General features: G+C 52.6%; 1 protein-coding gene across 1 annotated transcript in view; it reads left to right on the top strand.

Moving 5' to 3' along the window:
- Prex1 (phosphatidylinositol-3,4,5-trisphosphate dependent Rac exchange factor 1) overlaps positions 1–17,572 on the top strand; it is a 155,475-nt gene that overhangs the window by 67,714 nt on the left and 70,189 nt on the right. The window contains exons 2-5 of the mRNA XM_028868545.2: positions 161–232; positions 2,254–2,376; positions 8,494–8,598; positions 15,506–15,607. Of these exons, the coding sequence (XP_028724378.1) occupies positions 161–232; positions 2,254–2,376; positions 8,494–8,598; positions 15,506–15,607 (402 nt within the window). The remainder of the gene's footprint in view (positions 1–160; positions 233–2,253; positions 2,377–8,493; positions 8,599–15,505; positions 15,608–17,572) is intronic.

Raw genomic sequence — 17,572 nt, 5'->3', positions numbered from 1 at the left:
GGCTGTCCGCAGTGGGTGCTTCTTCTAAGTCCTTGTCCGGGTACCTGGACTGTGCAACCTTGCAGGAGGTCCTGGTTAGCCTTTGAATCCATGTCCCTCTGGCAGGGGTATCCAGAATGGGAGATGTGGCCACTTATCTCTGCTTGCTTTGTCTTCACAGGCGTTCCTGCAGCGGATCAGGCAGAATGTGGCAGACTCTGTGGAGAAGGGCCTCACGGAGGAGAATGTCAAGGTGAGGACTCGGCGGCTGCTGCTGCTGCTGCTGGCCCTACTCCTTCTAGGAGACTCTGAACTCCAGGAGTTCAGAGGCCTCACTCCTGGGCACTGCCTGCCTCCCACCCCCAGCTTGCTCTCAGAAGCCCTGGAAGGCCTCCCCTGGGGGGAGGGTGCACACCAGGCCCTCTTCTCTAGTTCAGACTCAGCATGGCCCTTCTGCCTTTTCACGTCCTCTTGTCCAGTGTGGTGCCTCTGGAAAATCCCTTCCCGAGTGTCCCCGGAGCCTGGGACCTCCTGCTGCCCTCCTAACCCTGCAGTGGGCACAGGCTATCAAGGCAGGCAGGCCCGTGAGTCATTGGACCAGCTTCATTCTGGCTGTGGCGCTGGGGAGTCTGGGCAGTATCAATGGGCCGTCTGTGTGCCTCCGAGGCCTGTGCTCTCCAGCACTCTGACCTCGATTCTGGAAGCCTTTCATTTTGTGCTCTGAAAGGCCTGGACCAGGAAGAAATGGCTATGAGGGGCTATGTGTATCCAAAGTACCCAGGATTTACCATAGATGTGGTCAAAGATGACGCCTGCCCAGTGTCCTGGCTCTTGTCGCCACATGTTAATCATTCTAACCTGGCTGTCTGCTCTGCTGGAAGGCACAGCTGGTCTTGGGGTACTGGGTGGGGGTGGGGTGGGGATGCCTGTTTTCTGGGACCTATTGCTTTACTCATTCATTCACTCACCCGACAGATATTCACTGAGTACCTACATTTTATTATACTGATTTATTGTGCACCGTTAGAAGAACTTGGAAGCTGTTACTATCACTTAAAATCTCATGTTGTTAGTTTTTAAGAAATTGACTTTCTGTCAGGTCTTAACCGCACTGTTCAACAAGGGATACAAGTCTTGAGGGGTTAGCTGTACCACACCTGGGGTTACCCGTGAAGGCAGGGGAGCATCCACGTCCAGCGGGCTCACTGCCCCTCCCAGTCAGCTCCCCACCCCCCACCCCCCAGCTGAGGAGGCTTCCACTGCCATCGATTGTTTCTGTCTTGCCTTTTCTTAAGACAGGGTTTCTCTGTGTAGCTCTGGCTTCCTGGAACTCAGAGACCCTCCTGCCCCTGCCTCCTGAGTTCAGGGATCAGAGGTGTGTGCTGCCATGCTCAGCCCTGTTTACGCCTGTTCTTAAGCTTTATGACAAGGAGCTCTTTTGTGTCTGGTGCCTTTCGTCATACATCTGTGGAATTTGTTCGTATTGTGGTGTGCAGTCGTGGCCCACGCTTTTCCCTTGCCCTGTAATGTTCACTCTGTGACCGTACCAGCATCTGTGTATATCTCTCGAGTGGGCATTTCTTGTTTCCTTTGGGTATACAGTCAAGGGACGGACAGTTCTGCAGTGCTTCCACAGAGTCAGTGTTACAGCGAGGTCTCTAACGTTACCTTCAGCATCACCAGGTTCAACCACGTGAGCTAAGTTAGGCTAAAGGGACTGGGAACAACGGTCAGCTGGTTCCCCGGCCACCTTCATGTGACAAGCAGGCCCTACCGTGGCGGAGGAGGAAGTTAGTCCAGGCCTAGAGGGCCTGAGGAGTAGGCTCTGGCCCTTGGCCCTTCTCTTTCCCCCTGCACGGTTGTGGGAGCAGGGCCCTGGGAACACACTTGCTGGTGCACATTGTCCTGGATATGTCTGAAGATTCCAGATGTGGCAGTGTCTGCACACAGGGAAAGATGCGCTGACACCTCCACAGCTGGCTGGCATGTCAGCACCTGCTCTCTGAGCCTCCAGTTCTCGGGGTGAATTGGGACCAGGAATGGCCGAGAAGCCTGTGGAGATGGGGTGTTACCGATGAGTGTGACAGTCCGGCCCAGGTCTGCCATTGGCCTGCACAGCTGTTGCTGGTGGAGTCACAGCCAACAGCAGCTGCCTGGCTCGGGGAGGGGGGGGCACCCATGGTTGCCCGCTAATGTGCCTTGGGGTGCAGGCTTTTCCGGGAATGGCCCTGCCCTCTCTGAACCCTGATTGACTGACCTCTCGGTCCTTCCTAGATCCTTTTCTCCAACATTGAGGACATCTTGGAGGTCCATAAGGACTTTTTGGCTGCCCTGGAGTACTGCTTACACCCCGAGCCTCAGTCTCAGCACGAACTTGGGAATGTTTTCTTGAAATTTGTGAGTATGGGAGCCGGGGAGCTGGGTCACTGGGCGAGAATGATTGCTGCGTAAGCTTAAGGATCTGAGTTTGAGCATCTAGTCAGCATTGGCTCTGCCGTGGTGTTTGTGTGCCCATTCCTGTGGTCTGGCTCTCCCAACCACCTCCCGAGAGTCTACAGGGCATGGCCTTGTGCAGGTCTCCAGGCCTCGGCCTGCTGGGCCTTGTGCTAGGCTTGTGTGAGCCCCTGGGCCTCAGTAGGCCTTGTTCTTCTGACCTCCCAAGGCCCAGATGCCTGGGTGAAGAGCCCTCCTCTGAGCTGCTAGAGACCCTCTGGAAACACAAACTTGGTTGCTTCTTCCCTCTTCTAGAACTCTCCTTGGCTCCATTTCATCAGCATGAAATCCCTACATCTCTGCAGGCCTGCCACTTCCTGGAACCTAACCCCTCACCCAGCCATACAGTCTCTTTGTTAGTCTAGAACGTTCTAAGCTGTCCCTGTGGCAGGCCTCCTTTTAGAGTGCTGGCCACACAGGGGTAGAGACCGTAGGGCTCCGATCTGTTCCTATAGGGCAGGCGAGATGGCTTAGCAGGTAAGAGCACTTGCTGGTGAACCTGGTGACCAGTGTTTGATCCCTGGGACCCTTGTGGTGGGAAGAGAGAGAGCTGCCTCCGGTAAATGGTTTTCTGAGCTCCACACACATGCCATGGCACTCTTGTCCCCAGACAGATCATCTATTTTATACTATTTTATTTTTCGAGACAGTGTCTCACCATGTAACTCTGGCTGGCTGGAACTTGCTATGTAGATAAGGCTAGCTTTGAACTCAGAGATCTGTCCACATCTGCCTCCTGAGTGCTGGGATTAAAGGTATGGGCCACCACACCCAGCTGTAAATAAAATCTAAAAAAAGGAGGAAAGCAATAAGAGACTAGATCAAGCTCATCTGCCTGCTCCACGGGCCAGCAACAGAGGATGGACAAGCCCAAGGTTGTCACCACATGTGCGACAACAGAACTGGACTTAGGACAGAGAGCCAGAGCTCTTCAGGTTGAGGCCTCCGCTGTGTCCGCCTGCTGGGGTTACTGTGAAATCCTTTAGACTCGGTTCATTTAAAAACCTTGAATAAACATGCTCAGCAGGGTGAGTGGTGTCCTCGCTGGAGGGGACAGTGGAGGGCTGCTGTCCCAGACAGAAGGGACTCAGGTACAGTGGCTGCAGTGGGAACCTCCTGTGCTGCCTCGGGCCAAGACCACCTGAAGGAAGATTCCCGGGCCAGCTGTGGGGTGCGGGTCTATAATCTCGGTGCCTGGGAGGCTGAGGTGGGGGAGCGGGAGTTGTGGGCCAGCCTGGGCTACTTGGACTGTGTCTCAAAAACTGGGAAAAAAATAGAGGCAGCTGGATGGAGGAGACACTGCCTGCCTGCACACCTGGCTGAACCCCTCCTTGAGGCAGTTCCAGCAGCTGGGGAAAGCAGCCTCCAGGCTGCTCGGTGTGAGTCAGTGTTTTTAATTTCAGATCATGTTTTAATTTCAAATGTAGCACCTTTACTTTCTCTGCCCCCATGCTGGGGGAGGGGAGGGGAGGGGTGAGTCACCATGGCTTGGAGTTTCACAGTAGCTGGAGGCAGGTGTGCAGGTGGCTTTCTGGGGCAGCTGATGAGGTCGACTGAGTGCCATGCTTGTCTAGACCTAAGCTGGTTCCATCTGGGAGGGTGCTGGGGTTGGGGTGCCCTTGGGGGCTGTGCACAGTGGCAGTGAAAGGGCCACTTTGGAGAAGGCAGTCATTTTCTTAGACGTGGGGCCCTGAGCAGGGATTTAGCAGCTAGTGCCAGGGAACTGCACCGTGCTGGGACTGGTGGACCCTCGGGGACAGCACGGTGGCCTCTCTAGCCCCAAAGGTCACATCCAGCTTTGTTCTTCATCCTTACCTCCCTGGGAACCCCAGGCAGCATCTAGGCTGGAGGAGGAGGAATTGGCAGGCTGCAGACCCTTCTGCTACCTACTCAGTCCTTAGAAAGAACCTGCACCCCCAACCTCAACCAGTGTGTATTGAGTTTACACAGACAAGCACCCAGGGGCCTTTCATCTGTGTAGGGTACTGTTCTAAGTGCTCCACGCATGCCAGCTTGCTAAAACTGCATGATTTTTAGGGAGGTGGCACACGCCTGTTTTCCCAGCACTGGGAAAGCTGAGGCAGGTGGATTGCCTCAAACATGTAGCCAGCTTAGACTATGTAGTGAGTTTAAGGCCAGCCTGGGTTAAAGAGTAGAACCCTGTGTCTCAAAACTTTACAGTAGCTTTTGAAGATGATTATTTTACAGATGGGGAAACTGAGGCTCAGAGAGACTAAGTTATAGTTTGACTTTAGATAACTAGTCAGTGTCAGAACTGGGATTAAGCCTAAGACATTGTGACATTGGAATCTGTCACAGTTGTAAGTGACACTGGCTCCTGAGATACCTGCAGAAATCTGAGTGCCACGCATGGTGGCTTGAGCTTGCTCTACTAGGCGAGACAGACCCGCTCCCTTCGGCTCGCATCCTGCTAGGCAGGTGACATGGAGAATAACAGACATCACTTCAGATGGCACACAGATGGTGACAGAGAGGAGGTGCAGGAGTCGTGGTGTGACTAGAATGCTTCTGGGGTCCACTCAGGGTCAAGTTGCTGCATGTAGCAAACAGGAACACAGGATGTAGAGTGGTTTTTCAGGTAAGCATCCAGGTATATTTTAGTTCACATGCAGTATTAGGGACATGCACTAGATAGTGGCTTGTGGTTTTTTTTTGTTTGTTTGTTTTTTGAGACTTGTGTATGCCCTTCTCTGGGTCCAGGTCTTCCTGTGGTTTGGAGCTGATAGCATCTTCTCCTGGGTGTTTCCCCAGCTGTGACAATCCTCATGGCTCCGCTGGTAGCTGGATCCTCTTAGTCCACTGCTGTGTGTCCTCACCCACGGCATCTGTGTGTACAGCCATGTGTGAAGAACACTTAGCTCCTCTGCCCCTTGGGAAGAGACAAGCCTTCCACACAGGGACTTGATGGTATCAGAGCAGGGTTTGCATCCACAGACCAAGGCCTGAGCTGTGGCTGGGCTGCTTGCTGTGAGGGCAGTGGGTGGCTGAACTGGGTCTGAGGGAGGGGGAGGGTGCTTGTCTTAGTCTGTGTTCCATTGCTCTGAAGAGACACCATGACCTCAGCAAATCTTATAAAAGAAAGCATTTAACTGGGGCTGGCTTACATCTTCAACATGGAGGTCCATCTTCAACATGGCGGGAGGCATGGCGGCACACAAGCAGACATGGTGCTGGAGAGGTAGCTGAATCCTGCATCCAGATCTGCAGGAAGAGAGCGACACAGGGCAGGGCCTGGCTTGTGCTTTTGAAACCCGCCATCCCCAGTGACACACCTTGTCTAACAAGGTCACTCCTGATCCTTTCAAGTAGTGCCACTCCCTGGTGCCTACGTATTCAAATCTTGTGAGCCTGTGGTGGTCTCTCTGGGTACTGCACTCATGTATATGGAATACAAGAGAGACCAGAAGAGGGCATCAGGACTGATCAAGAGGATCTTTACTATCTTTGACAAAAAGCAGTAACTTAGGCGTCAGTGAAGAAAGGACTATTTTTGTTGCTTGTCAGTGATATCAATCTTTTGAGGTGTGATTGGTTTCAGGCATGGCTGGATCCAGGTATCCCTATGACATTTTTAGGATCATTTTTCTCTGTCCTTGGTCTGTTTCCCATGTATTGGTTTTATTCTTAGAGGGCAGTGGTGGTGGTATATAGGGACATCTCTTATGATGGCTGAGGTAGCCCATATGTCTCTTCCAGAACACCGTGCTTCCTTAAGGGCCCCTGTTGGTAACCCTTGCCAGGACAGGGAGCTCTTTGATTGGCTGCCTGTCAGTTACCTTTCACATCACTGAGAGAGTTCCAGGTGAAAGCAATTTAAGGAGAAACTTCGAGTTTGGTTCACGGTTCAGAGGATAGCGTTCACCATTGGTGGGAGGAGCATAGTGGATCAGGAAGCCAAGAGCTGTGGCTAAAAGCAGGGCCAGGTTACAGCCCTCAAGGCCCATCCCTTGCCGCTCGATCCCTCTGGCCAGACCCTACCTTCTAAAGGTTCTGCATTCTCTCCAAACATGGTTGCCAGCTGGAGAGCACGTGTTTACACACACGATCTCATGGGGGACATCAGGCTTTCCTGATCTTTGTTTTAGCCTGTCAGTATCTCTGTGGGCTGCACAGGTTGCAGGTAGAGGTTGGGGCTCCTGAAATCCACAGTAGCTACTGACTGTTGTGTTTTGAGCTTGAGTGTTGTAATGCCCAGATGGTCGAAGTTCGCCCCATGTATGTATATGTGCATGCTGAGTGATGGTGACATCTTTTACATATTGTCACTTTCCCAGCAGTCGGTATTTGTTGCTTATGCTTTTTGTAGCCATTCCTTGGAGGGTACCTGGAGTGCCCCACAGTGTTTACCATGTGCCAGCCTCTGCGCCTCAGCTCACACATACCAGTTAATCCTCCAGCAGCCAGATGTCGGGAACCTGTGTTTCACAGAAACCAAGGAGGTTCAGGGCGGCAGAGCTCCCCAGCCAGGGTCACTGCTGCTCAGGCAGTGTGGGCCTGGGTGTGCCTCCTCGTGATGTCCCTCAGAGCTTAGCCTGTGGATTTGTTGCTTCTGGTTTCTATCCCAGGCATTGCCCCCAGTTGTGACTTGAGAGTGCACTGATGTGTGTGTGTGTGTGTGTGTGGGGCGGAGGACTGTGAGGTTTTAGATCCTGATCTGTCCTCTCAGGAGCTGTGAGATGACAGGACAGTTTTTCGTTGTTTTTTTAAAGATTTATTTATTTATTTATTATGTATATAGAAGAGGGTTCGAGATCTCATTACAGATGGTTGTGATCCACCATGTGGGTGCTGGGAATTGAACTCAGGACCTCTGGATGAGCAGTCAGTGCTCTTAACCTCTGAGTCATCTCTCCAGCCCCTTTGTTTTTTTTTTTTGGCGGGGGGTAGATGGGTCAGTACGGACCTCGTGAGGTTATAGAGAAGAGTGACTGTCCACACTCATTGAGAGAGCGGAGTAGCCTTGACCCAGTGCTTGGCCCATACTCAATGGCTGGTGTTCCTTAGGATGTGCCCTCAGGTCTGTGGAGCCCAGCACAGTTGTGGCAGGCTGGAAACTCCCGTCCTCCCTCCATTTCCCCCTTCTGTCCCACTCCCAGGCTCTTGTGGAGGAAATGGTCTGCGTTTTGCTCCTTCTTCTGTCCCCTCCCCCATCTTCCTCCTTGAGCTTCCTCTTTCCTGTACCCTCTGTAGGAAGCGTGGACTGTCGGGGCCACTTCAGAAACAGGATGAGCTGCTTGCCCTGCCGACCCACCTCTTCCTTCCTGAGCGTCTTGGGGTCTCTGGCCCATCCTCTACCTGAGATCTAGGCTCGGCCGGCCTTCATCCCCAAGGGGCCTCCCCAGGATATCCTTGTTTGGGGTTTGGCTGATTCTAGGACCCTTTTGGAGTGAGGAATGCTTAGCTGAAAGTTTCCTCCTAAGAGGGCTCTATTCTGTCCAGTTCTGAAACCCTGGTGAACCCCAGGTGACTTCTGGGCTGGAAGGAGTCCAACTTTGGGCTCTGGGTCACCTAGAGATCAACTGTAACAACACCTGACATTTCATTTCATTCTCCGGCTGTAACAACTTTCTGACATTTATTAGCCTCTTGCTATTGACACCAAGGCATAGGGTGCAGGTGGGACCTCAGATTCACAGCAGGAATTACAGATCTGGTGTCCATGCCTGGGTCTTGCTATTGACACCAAGGCATAGGGTGCAGGTGGGACCTCAGATTCACAGCAGGAATTACAGATCTGGTGTCCATGCCTGGGTCCTCTTGCTTAGTCCATACCCCGGACCCTCATGATGTGCCGCCTCCCATCCCCAGAAGGTCACCCAGGCTGCTAGAGAAAAGTGAGGAAACTAGACCCAGTCTGGAAGCAAGGTAGAGCCACTGCACCTGGAGGCCTGAGCTGTGACAGCCTATGCAACCCCCCCCCCGCCCCCCCCCCCCTCCGGAGTCCCAGGCCCCTGCCTCTGCCTGTGTCCTGCCTCTCACAGCTCTGCCCTTGTCTTACAGAAGGACAAGTTCTGTGTGTATGAGGAGTACTGCAGCAACCATGAGAAGGCCCTGCGGCTGTTGGTGGAGCTCAACAAGGTCCCTGCTGTGCGTGCCTTCCTCCTGGTAAGTGCCCTGCCCCCTATCCCCAGCCTGCCTGAGCTGCCCACAGCTCCCATCTGGGGATTCCCTGGGCTATTTACAAAAGCAGGCAGTGGCCAGATTACAGTCAACTGCTGACTTCTGGTCTAAAGTAACGGTAAGGTCCCAACGTGGGTTCTGGGGAATCGAACTCAGGTCGGCAGGCTTGTGTGCCAAGCGCTTTTACCTGCTGAACCATCTTGCTTGCCCCGCCTCCCACTTTTTGAGAGAGGATCTTACGCTATTATAAGAGAGCTCACACTATTATGATTCCTGGGGTAATGGATACGTGCCACAGTGCTCGGGGAAACGCAGGTTTTAATTCTGGTCAGCCCTGTGACCAGCTACAATTTCTAAGGAGACATTAGGAACCCCCCCTCCCCCATTCTTTGCCAATAGTAGATTTGGGGACTTTATGATGTCAAATGCCTCTCAGGGTCTGGGCTTGACAAAGGAACTCATCAGGGCTCTAGTCCTGCTCTGACCTCTGAGTCCCGTTATATCCGGCCAGGGATATACCCCATGCTGCCGTTTTCCCATGGAAATGCAGGGCTTAGCTCACAGAGTGGAACGGTTCAATGGCGCAGCTGGGAACTTGAGCCAGGCCCACAGGGATGCAACCTGCACCACAGCCCCCCCCCCCCATCTCCTCCTTTGTGCAAGGCCTGCAGCCAAGCATCCCCAGGCCTTTGAGCAGGCCAAGCATCCCCAGGCCTTTGATGCAAACATAGCATGTATTTCCTTCACTGGCAAGTTCATACTGCCTGGCCCAGGGCCAGTGAGCATCTGAAGGAGGCAAATTGGCCAACTCTCTTTTATTTTTGCCTTCAATCCGTCAAGCTTTTGTGGCTGGTCCTCCTTGACTACAGCCCTCTGCACCTTCGAACTTTGCTCTTGTATTCATAGAACACTCTGGGCAGAACGTGGAGACAGGAGGTCCCTCTACACTGGTCTGTGCCTTTCACCCCCACTGTACTACCCTAATCCCTGCTGCCCAGGCTCCACCCCTGGAGGATGTTCCCTGGCTGCTTCAGGGCTTCTGGGAGGCAGGAAGAAGCCAGGAAGGTGAGCAGGGCATTGTAAAGGAAGAGTCCTCTCTTCCCCCTCGTGCTGTCTTTCTGGTGGGCCCGGCTGCCATATTCCGGCAGCAGCTGCCTGGGGGCTGCATAGACAGGGAGGAGTGTGGGTGTTGCCATGTGCCATCTGTCTCCCTCCTTGCTGGCATCTCACAGCTTCTGGCCACCTGCAAAAGAGCTGTCATGGATGTTACGGGAGGTGATGTGTTGGGAACAGACAGACTGGCACTGTTCGAGATGGGCTGTGTACTTGCTGCAGGACTCAGGGTCTCTGGATTTCTGTGCCTCTGTTTTTGTGTCTATTACATGGTTGATTCATGGATTCAGTCAGTGGCTTTGTGTTGAGAGCTTGTCATCTTGAGGGAATCAGTGTCTGGCAGGTACCACAGTGGACAAGGCAGATGTCTCAGTTTTCATGGGGACAATCCAGTTGGTGTGGGGCGTTTACCCACCACCCCCACAGTTCCCCAGAGTTTTCTTGAGTGCGATCAGCAGGAAATATTAGATAGAAGGATTTATTGCAGAGAATATCGCGGAGATAAACAGATAGAAAATAAAGGATAGCCTCAAGAGGGCCTGGAACCTATTCCAATGGGCCCCGACTATCTCTGGCCCAGGGTTTTTATAGAGACGCCAAGAGTGGAGCAAAAGACCTCCTCCCCCAGCACAGCCAAGTGCAGAGCATCTCAGACACCTGCACTCAGGCGCGTGGTCCTGATCATCCTCTATGCGGACCTGCTGGGTAAAGCCACGAGGAACCCGAGAACGGGCTCCCACAAGTTGGGAAGTCCTAAATGGTATATTTTGTAGCCTTAATTTCTCTGAAGGAGATTTGGTCCTGAGGATGCGTGAGGGAGGGAAGGAGTGGCTGCTGCTTTCGACTGGTCCTTAGGATAACGGTCTCTAAGGTGACAGTGAGGCAGGGCTGCGGATATGGTGGGAAAGAGGCAGGAGTTATCACCAGGGAGAGCATTCCAGGCACAGGAACTGCAGTGCAAAGGCCCTGTGGTAGATGTGTATTTGAGGAAGGGCAGGAAGGCTAGAGAGGACAGAGATGAGCCTGCGGGGAAAAGGAGGAAGGAAAAGGCCAGAGATGAGAAGAGAACAGCAGTGCTGGAGGATTTCGTGTCTGGAAAGAGTCCAAGACCCAGAAAAACCTCATGGAGGTGGATCATCAGTGCGCTAAGCGTCCTCCATGTGGGTGTGACCCATGGCCAGTCAGCGTCATCCCCAGGGAGAACATGATGGGACTCCAAAGACTGACTAGCAGTGTCACTCTGAGTGGGGTGGGAAGCCATGGGGTCGAGAAGAGGATGGCCCAAATGAATTTGTGTGGGAAAGGTCCCTTGGCTTTGTGAGGTCGGGGTAAGGTTGGGCACACACCTCTTCAGGCTGCTGAACATTTACCATATACCAGCAGCTTTAAATGAGACCATGTACCTCATATAGTTTGGGGAAGTCAGAGGCTCAAAATCAAGGGGTCTCATGGAGCCCTCCCGGGAAGCCATCTTCCCTCTTCTGGCCCCAGGTGGTCCTTTCCGGATCCCTCACACCATTCTCTCCTCCCTCTTCCATGGCCTCCCTGCATCCTCTCCTCTTGTAAGGAGGCAATGGATTTAGGGTTCCTTGTCCCATGCGACTTCATTTTAACCAGTCACATCTGTGGAGATCCTGTTCCCAAATGAGGTCACTTTCTGGTGTCTGGTTGGTGTGGCATTTGGGGGATCATCATTTACCCCACCATAAGGCTACTGCAGCAGTCCAGGCAGAGGCAATGGTGTTGGGCGGGTGTCTGCAGAGAATGAAGACCCAGTTGATAATTTTCCTGAGAGCTGGTCTTGGGGTGTCAGTGAAGCAGAGCACCCTAGGACTGTAGCAGACAGCTGTTCTATGACCTTGAAGCACCTCTGCCCCTAGAGAGGCAGCAGGTAACTGCTCCACCTGCCCATGACCTTGAAGTAGATGCTCTTGGGCTCTCGGTGACCCTTAAGACTCTGACAGAGGCAACTCTAAGTGGGGCGATGTTTATTTCAGCTCACAGTTCCAGGGTCCAGTCCATCATTGTGGGGAAGTCAAGGCTGGAACTTGAAGCAGCTGGTCACATGATGTCTCCAGTCAAGAGCAGAGAGGGAACAAATGCATGCAGGCTTAGCACCCAGCTCACATCCTTCACTCTTATACAGTCTAGGACACAACCCAGGGAATGGTGCTTCTGGGCTGGGTCTCTCCACATCAGTTAGTATAGTTGAGATAGTTCCCCACAGACATGCTCACAGGCCAGTCTGATCTAGACAGGCATTGTGACTGTCTTCCCAGGTGATCCTAGGCTGTGCCAAGCTGACAATTAAAAGTAAGCATCCTAGGATCCCAGCATTTGGCTGACTAGAGTAGCTGTGTCCTCAGATGGTGAGGGCTGGGCTGGGAGCAGGTGAGCAGGAATGCCCTTTTAGATGAGAGGCAAGGCATGCTGGGAGCCTGGAGCCTGGGGTGCAGGGAAGGGGCCCGGCTGGAGGAGGGAACTGGACTCTCTTCAGTCAAGGCTGCTCGGTAAAGCCGTGGGTCTTTGGGTGATCTACACCCAGGAAGTGAGTGTGGCTAGCGCAGAGGGCTAGATGGCCACGGGGTGACACTCATCTGAGGGTCCTGTGCTTATGTGGGTTTTGAGGAATTCTGTCCCCAGGCCCCCAAGAGGCAGGAGAGTAGTGAACACAGCCCGGAGGTTTGCTTGCTTTTCTTTCAAATGAAAGTAAAAAGAGACTGGGATGTAGCTCAGTTAGAGTGCTTGCCCAGCATGCATTAAGCCCCGAATTCCATACCCAGCACACGTAAACGGGCCATAGTGTTGCATGCCTGTAATCCCAGGACTCAGGATATGGAGACAGGAAGATTAGACATTCAAGGTCATTTTTTCCTACACAATGAGTTCACAGCCTGGGACACGTGAGACCCTGTCTCAGAAAAGGAAAAGACAGAGTCTGGATTTGGGAGCTTTGGGAAAAGTAGTGGCTGCGGCCATCCTGTTTAAGTCTGAAGGGCTTTTGGCCACTCCCTGCCAGGCTCCTGGGCTTCTGGAGACCTCTCTCATCCTCAGCTCTCTGTTCTCCTTTGCCTGGAGCTGACATCACCCAGGCAGCTCGTGGTGAGGACTGGCTAGAGGACAAAGGCCCGAGTGTGTGCAGTAAGGGGTCTGACATCACCCGGCTGCCATAGCCAGGACCCCTCCTCTGTGCCAGGGACAGATGCAGAGGCCGAGGCCATGTAGGCAACCATAGCCAGGACCCAGGGTGCAGAATTGCACTTCTCAGAGAAGGGAGCCTGTGATGATGCCCTGAGGGCAGTTGGGCATCCCTGGTACTCAGGCCAACTCTGGGTGCCATGACTTGCCATGGGAAATGGAGACATCCAGCACACTTGTTCCTGAGGCTGCCTGTGTATCTCTAGAACATGCTGGGATCCCAGGGACCCATAGGTGGGAGTCCTGGTTCCTGAGAGTCCGGGTTCATTTCTGTCTGCAGAGGGGGAAGGCCGAGCTGTCAGGGATGCCATCCTTCCTTAGTTTGCTGCCGCAGCTACATATCCATACACTATACACCGTGAGCCTTAGGTACTGAGACTGCCCACCGCAGACATGAAACTCGTGCTTCCGGCATCTGCAGATGAGTTCTCCTGTCGGAGCCCCTCCAAAGGGGAGGACCTTGCCTGTGACATGGAATAAACGGCATACTGACTGGGGAGATAGTAAAGTAAGTCAGGACCTGCATTTGACCCCGGTACCTGTGAGAAGTCAGGTGTGAGAAGCACACTTGTGACCCCAGCGCTGGGGGGGGGGGCGCAGAGACAGACGGATCCCTGGGGCTCGGTCTAGCCAAATCGGTGAGTTCTAGGTTCAGTGAGAGACCCTGTCTCAAAAAACGCCATGTGTGATAGCACACACTTTTAATCCAAGCACTTGGGAGGCAGGGGCAGCATCACTGGGTCTCTGAGAGTTCAAGGCCAGCCTGGTCTACAGAGTGTGTTCCAGATGAGTCAGGGCTACATAGTGAGACCCTGCCTCATAAACAAACAAACAAACAAACAAACAAACTAGAAGATGGCTACTCGATGTTGACCTCTAGCCTCAATATACACATTCAGTGACGTGCTCACCTATAACCCCCACCTCGCATCTGTGGCTGGAGTTAAGGGCTGGGCACCCCAGACTCCAGTGTCTGAGCCAGGACTTGAGATAGTAACAGTTTCCATTTCTTGGCTGGTTGGAAGGCTCTGGGCTGTTGTCACATACACAGATGGTGATTTTTTTTTTTTTTTTTCTTTTTTAAGTCATGGATGGGGTAGGAGAAGCCTTTGTGGGCTGAGCCCAGAATGAACAGAGGCAAGGGTGCTGCTTGGAAGCAGGGCTGCTGATAGTGGTGAGGGCATGGAGTTGCTGAATCTGGACTAAACTGGGGATATGTGGGAGTTCTGGTAACCATTGTAGACCTGGGTCTGGACTCTGTTCAAAGGCATTCACAGGCCACCACCATAACCTCACGTTACAGGTAAGAGTCTCTGCTCCCAGCCTGCTGGAATCTGGGGTGTCTTCCATGAATAGCTGTTTTGAGGCTGGAAACATGGTTCAAAGGTTAAGAGTTCATATTGATCTTCCAGAGGACCAGAGTTTGCTCACAACCACCTGTAATTCTAGGTCCAGGGGATCTGAGGCTCTCTGCTGGCCTCCACGGGCACTGCACCCCCATGGCATGTACTCACGCAAACACACACATACACGTGAAGATAAAAAAAACAACAAAAAGCAAACAGCATTTGGGGTTCTTTTCCAGGCCTCTAAATGACTTGTAAGTGAACATGACCGTCTGTTTTTCCTTCTGGCTCCAGTTGGTTTGGGGGTTTATATGGGCTGCTATGTGCAGCCCCAGTTCTCCCATGTCCCCTCATGTTTGGGGTGCTGTTGTATGAATCTGCTACAAATCAATTTAAACAAAATACACTCTTTCCTTCTCTAGCAGAGGGCTATTTAGGTGCTTCTCAGGTTTGGCCAATATAAGTAAGGCAGTTTGACTGTCCCATCTGTGTGTGTGTGTGTGTACGCTCGTGTGTGTGTGCATAATATATATATGTATGTATGTGTTAAATTTCTCTAGGCCAGAATGGCAAATTTTTCGATAAAAGGCTCCAGAATCAGTGCTTTTATGTTTGCAGTTTTATGGCTCATCTTAACTGCTGAGGTACTGTGTGTGGTGTGGCCTTAGGAAGCAACACCTGAATGCAGCATGGGTGAGATCAGGCCCCAGGCCACACTGTGTGACCCCAATAAAGACTCCTGCAGAGAGCTGGGTGGTGGTGGCGCATGCCTTTAATCCCAGCACTCGGGAGGCAGAGCCAGGCGGATCTCTGTGAGTTTGAGGCCAGCCTGGTCTACAGAGCAAGATCCAGGACAGGCACCAAAACTACACAGAGAAACCCTGTCTCAAATAAAACAAAACAAAAAACAACAACAACAAAAAATTGCACACCTTTAATCCCAGCACTCGGGAGGCAGAGGCAGGTGGATCTCTATGAGTTTGAAGCCAGCCTGGTCTACAAAGCGAGTTCCAGGACAGCCAGAGCTACACAAAGAAACCCTGTCTCAAAAAAAAAAAAAAAAAAAAAAAAAAAAAAAAAAAAAAAAAAAAGATACCTGCAGGGTTCTAGAATTGGCCCCTCTCCCAGGGTTGCTGAGCTGCCTCCTGAGTATCTATCTGTACTGTGTTTACAGAATCCCACACTGCCATGTTGTCCTTGGACCACATTAATGACTGCCTCATGTCCCTTTGTAGAGCTGCATGCTTCTTGGAGGCCGGAAGACCACAGACATCCCTCTGGAGGGTTACCTGCTGTCCCCCATCCAGAGGATCTGCAAATACCCACTCCTGCTCAAGGTGAGACCTCTTTGTCCTGTCCCCAGGCAAAAGTGGCGGGCCCACCAACAAGAGAAACTGTTGTTTTAAGGAGCTGTGACATCTAGTGACAGAGCTGGCCCTGGGCCAGGCTGGACCCACACCAGCCCCTACCTCTTTCTCTGCTGTTCTCTGGGCTTCCACGACTAACGTCATCTCTATTGAGGCAGCAGATGGCTGTGGCATCTGGACTCACACCCTGTCAAGTTTAAAGTCAGTAGGAGGCAGTGAGCTTCTCTCTTGGAGTTCTGATGGACAGCCCGAGAGTCACTCCGGCTGTGGCCAGCCATCTGTGGCTAAGGGAATAGTATATTCCAAATAGTTTGTATTTGAGTCATGTGGTTTGACATTAACCAATCACAGGAAACTTTGGCTTGGACCACTGATCATCTTTCAACCTGCTTAGACCATTGCTTTTCTTTTGAGCCTGTCCCTAGCCACTGGGTAGTGCCATGCCCTGATTGGCTGAGATGGGCCCTGTCTTAGTTAGGGTTTCAATTGCTGTGATGAAACACAAAGACCAAAAAGCAAGTTGGGGAGGAAAGGGTTTATTTGGGTTATAGTTCCACATTGCTGTTTATCACCAAAGGAAGTCAGGACAGAAACTCAAACAAGGCAGGAGTTAATGCAGAGGCCAAGCTGCTTACTGGCTTGCTCTCCATGGCTCGCTCAGCCTGCTTTCTTATAGAACCCAGGACCACCAGCCCAGGGATGGCACCACCCACAATGGGCTGGGCCTTCCCCCATTGATCACTAATTGAGAAAATGCCTTACAGCTGGGTCTCATGGAGGCATTTCCTCAACTGAGGTTCCTTCCTCTCTGATAACTAGCTTGTGTCAAGTTGAGAAACAAAAACAGCCAGTACAAGCACCCACAGTCTGCTCTGCTCCACTGACAGTGTGCAGAGCTGGACTGTGTTCTGATTGGCTGAGGTTTGGGTCAGGTGCTCTGTTACCTTAAGCCCGTTACTGGAACCCATATGCCACGCTCCAAGGAGGGACAGACAGACTGGCACCAAAACCTGGCCTCTTTCTGGAGGGCATGGAATGACTTGGCACAGTCGTCCATGCACCTGCTGTCACCCTCCATGCTACCGCCTCGGTCTGGCCTTGGCTGAGCAGTCCAGCGTAGACCTGACCCTAGACAGCTCTATCCTCAGCTTCAAAACTGACAGTTGGGCAGGTCCCCAGCTCCATGGATGGCTCTGTCCCCATCTGCTGCTCGGTCCTGCTTTCCCAGCCATTACAAATGATGGCTGTTGGCTGGTGCCGACCCTGGCTCTGTCCTGAGGCCTGTCTGATAGCTGCTTCCTAAGCTCCCTGCTGCAGGCTAATCTCACTGCTGGTGCCTCATTCATGACCTCGCTCAGAGGGACCACCTATCTCCTTGTTCCATGAACTGGAGGGAGGGTAAGGAAGGTGCTCGGGAAATCTTGACCTTTACTTTGTGCTGGAGAAGGTGGGTGACCTTAAGCATCTGAGCCGACCAGACCCTGGAGCTGACAGCAGTGTTGGGGTCATGATTTTTGTGTGTGTGTTGGGGTATGATGTGAGGGTACGAGAGAGGCCAACATTGGGCATTTTCTTCAGGAGTCACTGACCTGTTTTTGAGATAGAGTGTCTTTCTGGGACCTGGGGTGCTCTGTTGGGCTAGACTGCCTGGCTGGCTATTACACTCTAGGAGCCTGCTTGCCTGTCTCTGGTTCCCCGGTGCTGTGATTACAATCATGTATCACCATGCCTAGCTTTTATGTGAGCGCTGAGGCTCGAACTCAGGTCTTTGTGCTTGCACAGTAGGACTGAGCCATCTCCCCAGCCCAGGACACCATGTTCTAACACAAGAAGCTGTGGCAGTGGGGCTCAGCTCTCCCTGTGCCTCCTCCGGCCCTTGGCTGCTTGTACCTGCGAGGGAGTCCAGAAGAAGCTCAGCCTGTGTCCTCCCGGGGC

The sequence above is a fragment of the Peromyscus leucopus genome, chromosome 4, assembly GCF_004664715.2.
Source record: "Peromyscus leucopus breed LL Stock chromosome 4, UCI_PerLeu_2.1, whole genome shotgun sequence".
Classification (NCBI taxonomy): Eukaryota; Metazoa; Chordata; class Mammalia; order Rodentia; family Cricetidae; genus Peromyscus; species Peromyscus leucopus.
The sequence above is the reverse complement of the archived record's forward strand: the minus strand, read 5'-3'. Positions and strand labels throughout refer to the sequence as shown.